Consider the following 10,379-nt stretch of genomic DNA (forward strand, 5'->3'; position numbering starts at 1 on the left):
TTTTTTTGTTTTTGATCATGATTTAGGATAAAATTCTCTAACTGAACTATGATTTTTTTTTTTTTTTTATTTTTATTTTAGCCTGGAAGAGTTGTGACTCTGGTTGAAGATCCTGAGGTATAGTACTCCTGTTCTGTCTCTGTAGTGTACAGAATGTCCTGTTGCATTCCCAGCCTGTGTAGTAAGTCTCTATTAATTTTTGCTTCTCTACAAGCAAATAATTGAGTTATCTTTAGTGCAATGAAAAGTTCTCTCAAAATTTCTTGGAGTTACACCAATGACTCGATTGTTTCAAATAAATCAATCAATCTAAACTAAGAAACTGGCAGTAGTTTGGGTCTGTTATTACCAAAGGTGTATTTTAAAGTATTTTCCGGAATAGTCACTTCAGCTATCCAGTTATAAGGTGCAGAATTTTACTTTCAGCGTATGTATAGTGCTGACAATACGCCAATAGTAGACCCCAGATGTCGTGTCAGAACTGTAATCTTGCCCTCCCAAAATAAAAACTGAAACAAATCAAGATTACATTGCAGTGATAAAAAAGGAGATACCCTTGCTTTATTTTTTGCTACACAGATAAAATGCTTAAGGAATTAAATGCCACAACTGTGCTTTTGGTTTCGATGGAATATTGTGAAATTAGCTCCTGTTTAGAGAAAACGGTCATTGGCCCGAGTCTACCATTCTTGCTTATCTTCCGACTTTTTCCCTAAGTCTCACTTAGGCGGTGCAATGGAAGTGTTTGCAAGGGGAGTGCGCGGGCTGGGGAGGGAGGGGAGGTGAAACAAGGCCTAGGCTTACCGTCACATAAGCTGTAGGAAAAATCAAGATTCTTCTGCTTGTAAAAGTAGACTTACATTTCACCCATTTCTAATTCTGTTTGATAGTGAAGAAGCTCTCTCACAACTACCCGCATTTTTTTTTTAGGGATCTTACCCACTAGAGAGCTCTCGGTTGGACTGCTCACCAGCTAGGACAAAAGCATTGAGCTAGGCTGGGGAAGCCCAGGGGAGGCTATTGCAGGATACACCTTGGATGCGATTGCTTTCCCACTCCCTGCTGATCCTGCGGGCCCCCCACATCCAGCAGCGCGCTCTATTCTGGCGCCTTCCTGGGGACGGCTGCGATGGTCGTGTCCATCCAGCTTCACACCGCTCCAGGAGAGCGAATCCCTGCAGGTACTAGTGCCTCCAGAGGGGTGGGAGGGAAGAAAGGATGGCATGGAAGCAGAGGGAAAGCAAGGGCACACGACACAAGGCCGTAAGACCCGGAGGATGGCTATTTTGGTAGTAGTTAGTTTTTATTTACAGTTGCTTATCTATACAATTATGATATTGCTGGCTTACCGATCTATTTCCCTGAAATAGCAGCCACAAAGAGAGGTAAGTTTAGCAGTAATCGAAAACTTCAACTGTTTTTTGCAGTTAGCAAAACCAGCAAAATGCAATGCACTGTCTCTCATTGTGATTTTCTGTGCCTTTCTAGTAAGGGTTTTTTTCACATTACTGTACTGCTGGGTACCATTATGTTACACAGACACCTATATAGACAAAGAATGCTTATGTTTGTTGTCACTCAGTTTGTATTGTTAAGCAAACTTATTCGTTACCATAGAAACTTTTTTCCCCTTAGCAAACCAGTTTTGTTTGGTTGGGTTTTTTTCCCTTTTCTCCAGAATCTGGTGGGGCCAGATAATCACACTTTACACATAAACATCAAATGATATGACAAGTCATTTGCTTTAATTTCAGTTACTCATTCTGCAGCTTAAAAAGGTAACCTTATTTTGAAGATATCTTAGCAGACTACAGCAATTATTCCCCTGCACGCAGACACCAAATACTGTGGTGACAACAGCAGTGGTACTTTTACTGGCAATGCCAGCTCTCAGCTCTGTGCTGAGCCTGTGTGTCCTTTTTCACTCGTGATACACATAGTGCAGCTTGGAAACATCTAGTTTAGAGAGTTATTTTAACTTGCTCCATCTGAATTTCTTTGCCAGTTAAGAGGAAACCACACAGAAGAAGAACATCGTACCCCTTGTCAGATTTCTGGATTATAATTTTCCATCATCTGAAATAGGAATCGTCTATACAGAAAACTAAATGAATTAACTAGCAGTGGCACGTAAAGTGTCTGCTTTAAATCCTTATCTCCACCACACCCGTATATATTTTCCTGTCAACACCAAAGTAGGTCTGAATGGCAGATTTAACTCAAGAGAGTAGCACGCGCAGAAGAGGCTGTTTTTAAAACTAACACATTTCCTACAGACAGCTGGAGTAAACCCGCATCCCAGATGGCTGAGGGAAAGCAAGGAACCCATTTTTGTACTCATTAGTGCTGTTCCTGGCCACAGCACATGAAATGCTGTAACCATCTACAAAGGATGCAATAGAAAATGACTCATGATTTTTTTTAATAAAATGCCTTTGACCAGTATATAGTCTGACTGCAAAATTCAAAGCTCGTGAATTAACACCACCACCCCAGCATCGTCTGATGTCATGACTAAATACTAAGATCCAGTTTTAGGGGGAAAAAAACAAAACGTTAATTGCTTTGTCATCATTACTGTAGCACCGATACCTATACCTACTTAGCTGCAGAAGAATTGACATTTGATGTTGCCAGCAGACAAAACAGACTACTGTTTATTTTAAAACAGCACTCGTAAGAAGCAACATGTAGCCCTTAGTGGATAACAGACCATCATCATTTTTCTATGCTACTTCAAAACAAAACCCCATGCAAATCAATCCCTACACAGATCTCACTGATTTGTTTACATAAAACTTGGTAAGGGAGTACAACTAATTCACACCACAGTTAAATACTTTTTCAGAGATGCTCTCTGTGAAGAGGATGAAGAAATAGTCAGGTTCTCAAAGACGGTAATGAAATTTATCCTAACAGTGTTGCTGAGGTGCTGGATATGCCACGTTTATTCGTGCAAAATGAGGGTTCATCTCAGCTTTTTCTTCTCTGATTCAGTTTCAGCGCAGTAACATTACCACACTCATCCCTCCAAGTACGTGTAACAGATGTGACACCCAGGTCCTTAGAAACGAAACTGCAACTAAACAGAGAAATGACCTGATCAAAATAATTTTGAATTTGGCACTATTTAAAAGTTTAATTTTCAGATACAAGTTTTGTGAGGTCAGGAAGATACTTTGTATCCTTTTTGCCAGCTCCTTAGTAGCCCATGCCAAGGCTATTTACTACTGCAAACTTAATTGCAATGAGAAATTGTTTTGTAAGAAAGGCCTCAGCGTTAGCCAGAAAGGGGATGATCAATCCGCATAATTACCATTTTGACTGAAGATTTCCTAAAGAAAAAAAAAACCCTTTTAATGTGGGGCTCCTTCTACAAACAGTGCGAGAAATAGCTATAAAAAGACTGAAAATTGAAGAAATTTTTTTTAAGAGAGTTTTGCCTAAATACAATAGAAGTACATTAATTCGTGAGTATCTTTATGAACACTGCTTGGATTTTCTTTTCTTATGTCCTTCAACAGGGGTGTGTATGGGGTGTTGCTTACAGATTGCCAGCTGGACAAGAATGTGAAGTAAAGGCATACCTGGACTTCAGAGAGAAAGGAGGCTACAGGACTACAACTGTCATTTTCTATCCAAAAGACTTGTCAGTAAAACCGTTTGATGTATTGTTGTACATTGGGACTTGTGACAACCCTAACTACCTTGGCCCAGCACCTCTAGAAGAAATTGCTGAACAGATTTTTAATGCAGTTGGTCCTAGTGGAAGAAACACAGAATACCTGTTTGAACTTGCTAATTCTATCAGAAATCTCGTACCAGAAGACGTAGACGAGCATCTCTTCTCCTTAGAGAAACTAGTAAAGGAACTCTTGGAAAAGCATCAAAACCTAAATTGTCTGTAAAATAACTTCGTACTTTTAATGATCTTGCTTCATCTTCACAGGAATGGTTTCGTTGCACAATGGGTATATGACTTGGAGGCATGTTTCTCTGTACTATGCTATCTTATTTATTTTAATATTGCATTCAAAATAGTAGTTGGTCATTAAAACATACTGTTACAAAAATCATTCTTTCAGGAGTCTATAGAAAGGGGAGCAGGGGAAGTGTTTTAGGTTTGAATTTGGTATATTGGGTTTTTATCCAAAGACTACATCTTCATGAAAATCTCAAGAGAACCACTGAAGCTTCTCTTTGTTTGAAGATTTATTTTTTTTTTTATTATTTCAGGTTTAAAATAAATCTTTAGAATATTTTTAAGATCAAAATCTGCATTCAGATACAACTCCCATTGATTTAAGTGATAGTTCTTTCCAATTCAAGACCACAGGCGTGGAGCTCAGTGCAGCTAAAGTTATAAATGTTAAGTGGTTGTTGTAAATTGCATAGTAAATGCGTAGTAGAACATTTATATCATCAACGTTCAACTTTGCTGAAATTAAGTTATTCCACTGAATTAGTCATCTTATCCTTTATATATTAGTTTGTCCTTAAACGCAGAGGATAAACCGTTTCGTTGTCAAGGAAATAATTCTTTCCCTTGGCTCATTATGTCAAGCCCCTGAAAACCAAAGCACAGGGTACTTTGACACAAACAAGCCATAACGTATCAGTGCCTCATTTCATTTTTTAAGAGGAATATAAAGAATAAAGCCAAAATGTTAAAATTAACTAAGAGTATGACTTGAAGTCACAATGCAGCAGGAATGTTCAGAAACTCTCATCTTTGTTATTTGCCTTTAGATGCTGTTGTAACCCCATCTCTTAAAAAATTTACCAATCTCTGAGGATAGATTTTAAGCCAGTAATTTTCAACCACTGTTTCAGGGATTCACGGACAAAAGGTAATCAAGAAAGGAACCCTCTTTTCAGTGACCTTATGTGTGTTGTATGGACATCCAAGCAAAGAGTGTTGGAAAGCCACCAGTTTAGGCTAGTAGACTTACTTTATGCAAAACATAAGCAAATGCGGTTTCCGTCCCAACAAGGACTTGTCTTGCTTCTCAAAAATTTAAGTTATTTTTGTTAACTTTTAAAAAAGTATATTTTTGTATGTTAATATAGGAAAGGTCCTATTTCGAACACCATGTAACGTCACATTTTCTCATACAGAGAATGTATAAGTGTTTAGTAGTAGCTTGGAAGCCTATATTTTGTGTCAGTAATTGCAAACCCCGTATGTTTCTACTATACAGGTTGTCCCTTTCTCTTCTTTACATTTTCCTGTTTTATATTTGTAATTGCTTGAAAATATCAGGGTTATCAAAATAACAAGCTGCTATTATTTTACTTGGCCACCTACAAAAGTCAGTAAGAACATAAATGAATGTTAATAGGAAACATTTGAGAAAGGCAGCTAGATGAGTAGAAAATAGGATATTAAAATTCAAACCTAAATTTGAGATAATTAGACTACTTAAAATATTTAACCAGGAAAGCTGTATTTTTTTACATACCAGATTATAAATTTATTGTGCCTCTGGCATCTCTCAAGCATTGATTCATTGAGGAAAAAAAGTGTATTTAGTTTTTAGAAGCTACTGTTTACTATTAATAGTTGAATGCTGCTATTTTAAGAGTCCATGATGGGGTATCACTTGATGGACTACTCTAAACTGCAGAAGCAAATCCTCTGATCATATTAGCAAAATAATCAGATGTATTGAGGCCCCATTTTTCCATTAGTACACGAGTTACTTGCAAACTGATGGACTATCCTTCAAAGGTCTTGATTCTCCACTGCACTGTGCTGGTTTAAGATTGACATAACTGAGCGGAAAAGCAACCCCAACTAATTCAGCTGTACAGCGAGAGAGGAGTATGATCAGAACTCCCAGGTGTCTCTACGTAGTGACAGTCATTAAGATGCCCAAAGCTGGAGCTGAGTGACTTCACACACCGAAGAGGGACAGTGATAACCATCACCCAAATCAACGTTAATGAACACGCTCCATTACGCGTGCACTTATTCACCTTGACGTAAAGAGTAACTCTTGAGTGTTACTGGATACTTAACTGTTACTAAAAACGTTATGTATGATTTATTTCAAGGATGTTTAAGTGTTGAAAAGAATAGTACCCTCAAAAAAACCCAACCAACAGCAGCACTTCCTTTCTTGTGCTTACTTCAGATTTAAGCAAGCTGTAAGTAAAGTTAAAACATGTATAATGGCATGTCCACTCTATGCATTTTTTAAAATTCTTTCCTCAAAGACTTATCCTTGTTCCTTAAAACAGGGCAGGGGATGCTTATGCTCACTAATGATCCAAAAACATCAGTGATGATTCCCTCTCTAAAACTCGAATTATTTAAGCACTGTGTTGGGGCATTGTGATTATGTATGGCTCTACATTTTGTATCTTTAATTATATTCAGGACATTGTTGGTTCATTTACTTTCCAGATTCATAAAACTTGCAATAATATCTGTAATGATACATTCCAGTTTGTGCATACAACTTCAGTACAATAAAAATGCATCACATTTACTAATGGTGTTGGAGAAAGAAATTTCCAGAACTGTTATGTTTATTTAAAGTGTATCCGTATGAGGATGGACATCAATGTGTGTCTTAATTGCATCTTGTTGTAAAATGCTGTTAGATCTAATGATGAAAAACAATATACAAGAGCTAGCTACTATTATGCAGTCTTAAACTGTGTCGAAATTAGGAATTAATTAAAGCACTGGAAATACACGTTTGTTTTTGCTGTACGGGATTTGAGCCACGACTCTTCCTACAGCTTCAATCACCAACAAACGCCCAGTATGCTTTCAGATCTGTTACTCACCACAAAAAAATTAACATACAGTTTTTACATGCCATGTATGCTTAATTTCTTTTTCCTGCTGGTTAGAACTAAATCTAAATTTGTGACAAATTATAGCGATTTTAGATATGGTTTCATTATACAACCACACACGCGAAGCTACCTCTAATCTTGTTTCCAAACAGTGTTTGAGGAAACAATAGTCGTATCTGTGTTGTCAGATTTTACTCCCTGGGATCCACAGACTCAAATCACCAAGCTGCCGGCGTGGACCTCTGTCCTTCCTTGCGTGAAGGAAGCAGCACGTAGTAGTGTGCAGCGAGGGTCTTCCCTGGTGTGACTGCACAGCAGAATTTCTAAGGCCATTTGTGGGAAAAGGAACTTGCCCAGCATTTGGCCAAGACACACCCTCCCTATGATGCTGAAAGGGATTACCATTGAGCAGTACATAAGCTGATAGAGCTGTAAATTATTTTGGAATCTCCCAAATACAAGTCCTTTATTAATTTAAGTTACAGGAAAAAAAAATGTAAGGTTTGTACAAAGACTGCAACAAGACAGTTTAATTTGATTGTGCTACAATGTGAATTAAAATAAAAAAGTAGCTTATGTAATATCTGATATTCCCGCGTATGATCAGTTAACCATTTGATAGCAAGTCATTAAATATGCAATCATCTTCTGTAAATATATGAATCTATAACCTGAATATGCAACATTGTACTTAATTTTTTTTGTCTAGCTTTTGATAAGCACACTGCATACCTTTTTTCACCGCCGTTGACAAAATTAATGTCATCTGACTTAATCATAAAACTTCTGTAAACAGATTTGCATTTCTTAACGCAAGAAAACTCACTGACAAGAGAAATCAAAACATTCTGTAATTACCAGATTCTTTATAGCGTGCCAAATAATGATTTCTGTCTTTCCTTCTTCAACCATTTATCTGTTCCATATTTCCCATGAATGAGCAAACAACAAAGATCAGATGGGACTGGCCTAACCTGTTCTAATTTGGAAACTGTGCTGGACCATTCAGGTATATGCGTATCTCTCTCTCTCTAGATATAGACACACAAGAGAGAACCCTTAGAATTCTTTTTTTATACACATAAACCTCGATTTACTTTTATCCATTGGTTACGATTAACAGCTTTATGCATAAACTAATTACCGAAGTTTGGAGGGTCACAGACCTTTTCAAAACAAAACGAAGCTAACTGTCATGCCCTCACTACACAAAAAGAGGAATTTTTAATGGTTTCCTTACTTTTGTATCACTACATCTTTATCACCACTTCCACGCTCTCAAATTTCTTTTTCACAAGGGTACATAAAGACCAGACTCTTTCTAAACTAGGCGGCTTTCTAAAAACTAAAATGTGGTGAAAATCCTTCACAAAGATAACTACAGTGCAGTTTAGTTGCACAGAAGAATGCAATGTTTGGTAATTCTTAAAATCACTAACCCATTCAGTAAAACAATTTTCACCACAAATGCAAGACTAACATCATGTCATACTGCAGTTCTTTAACAACTGACAAAAAAAGGAAAACATACAGTCTTAACAGAAGCTCTACAAGTCTGAACATTTCAGGCAATTTTGCTAAGAAGCATAAGAAAAAAAAAAAGTACTTGTTTGCTCAAAATATCATGGATAACTCACCCCTTACAAGCAGAAAAAACCCAACACTTTGAACACCACTTACCCTTAAAAGCTGAAGCGACACAGTTACAAAATTGATTGCAGCATCCCCCATCAGTATTATATCACTATTTTATATCATTATTTCCTGAAGTTCATCGTGTTGAACTCTGATTTGTATCCCTTCCCATCCCTTCTTTCTGGTATGCGTGTGGATACAGGCTTTACTCAAACCAAGGAGCTGAGGATGTTGCAAAAACCTGAATACTACAGCTCCCCCATCCGATCTAGTTCTGCATGTCTGTCCTGTGTAACAAAAAGAGTTCTTCGGAGGCGATTTTCCACTCCCTTCAGCCAAGCTACTGACTGGCAAGAGGGGATGCAAACAGACATCAGGATAGCAAGCCCCCAGCAGGGCCCTGTATCTTGACTTTCTACTATCCAAGTATGTAATTGTCACAAAATTAGAAAGAGACTGTTTTTCAAGTAATTAGGCTTCTCTAACAAGTCTTCCGCAAAAGCTGGACATTGACTACACGCTCACTTTGATTACCAGCTACAGTACAGCCCTGATTATTCCAACTTCACGCTCCCTCAGCATTCTTACATTAAAGTAATTTCCTTGCTCCTCCGGCTTTTTATTCGAGTAGCTTCCCTTTAATTGTTGCCCTCCTTTGTCTCAAACAAACGTCTTGCCTGCGTCTTTCTGGCCTTTTGCAACTTAGGTCTCTTCTCTGCAGGTATTCTGGCACTTTCCTCTCATTGTGCACATGCTTGAACTGGAAGAAGAATTATTCTCCCAGTACAGCTGTATCTACTTTGGCAGCAGTTTAACAGGAAAAAAAAAAAATTACACCCTTAAACAAGAAGATTGCGGCAGCAATGCTCAAAAGTATTGACTAGACCCGATGCAGCCATTTAGTAAAGTTTTAAGCTATCTCACCTGTATTATCCCCATCTGGAAATTGTTCTTGTGAGCAGGGCAAAAGACAACCAAGGGATTACAAACCATTTACTTAAACAGTTCGGACTCAGCCAGTTTTGCCCAATGTAAACGCGAAAGTGCACACACACATATCACTCTACTGGCAAAACAGTGATGAAGAACGGCCTGAAACTAAACGTCTTAAACCAAACCACCCGAATTCATGACACATCATCCAGAGCTATCTTTCTCATGTATGAGTGATGTACCCACTCAATGTCGTGCTCCTTGGCCCAGGTGTCCATGAGGTTCTTTTGGAAATGAGTCCTGTTGTCTGACTCAATTCTTTCTGGGGTGCCACGTCGCCGTACGACTTGCTTTTCAAGGCCCAGGATAGCGTTCCAGGGCGGTGGCATGGTTGTTTAAGGTTAAACAAGACCTGAACCACGTTCAGGAGACAGAGCAATAGGACCATGCTGGTTCGAACATCCCGAGGATATTCAAAATTCTCAAGAGCCTGAAGGAGAAAGGGAAGGTGAAGGAGTGGGGGAAAGTGTCCCCCTGCCTCCCCCATAGATTGGTTCCCCAAGGAGAAAAGGTAAAGAGTGTAATTATTAATAGTTTCCAAAAGGTGGCTCCCAAGGTACAGAGATGACGGCAATGCCGAGTACAAATACCAGGTTAGTCTCGCAACCAATAATTTTATCATCTCATAAACCAGTGTTACACAGCGCAGCAAAATGATACCCTTGATCCAGCTCCCAGCGGTGATAAACAGCACGACAGGGAACATGTACAGCACGCAAGGTGTTACAGAACACAACTCTGAGAGCAAGCACCACAACTTTGAGAGCAAATCAGTCAACATCGCGACCAGCGACTGTTAAACCAAGGTAATGAATGCTTGTAACAAATTTGCCTTGACACGCTCTGGTCAGGTCTGTCGTTATCTCAACCCTTTGTGCCCCACGCTGGGCACCAAGAGAACTGTTGTGGTTTAACCCGGCAGGCAGCTGAACACCACACAG

At 38.6% G+C, this 10,379-nt stretch overlaps 1 protein-coding gene across 1 annotated transcript in view; it reads left to right on the plus strand.

The window, feature by feature from the left end:
• The window catches only part of CHAC2 (ChaC cation transport regulator homolog 2), a 14,075-nt gene extending 6,591 nt beyond the window's left edge, over nt 1-7,484 (plus strand). The window contains exons 3-4 of the mRNA XM_019474425.1: nt 82-117; nt 3,525-7,484. Coding sequence (XP_019329970.1) covers nt 82-117; nt 3,525-3,908 — 420 coding nt within the window. The 3' untranslated portion in view covers nt 3,909-7,484. The remainder of the gene's footprint in view (nt 1-81; nt 118-3,524) is intronic.
• The last annotated feature ends 2,895 nt before the right edge of the window (nt 7,485-10,379 follow it).

This window comes from Aptenodytes forsteri, unplaced genomic scaffold (assembly GCF_000699145.1).
Source record: "Aptenodytes forsteri isolate BGI_AS27 unplaced genomic scaffold, ASM69914v1 Scaffold185, whole genome shotgun sequence".
NCBI lineage: Eukaryota > Metazoa > Chordata > Aves > Sphenisciformes > Spheniscidae > Aptenodytes > Aptenodytes forsteri.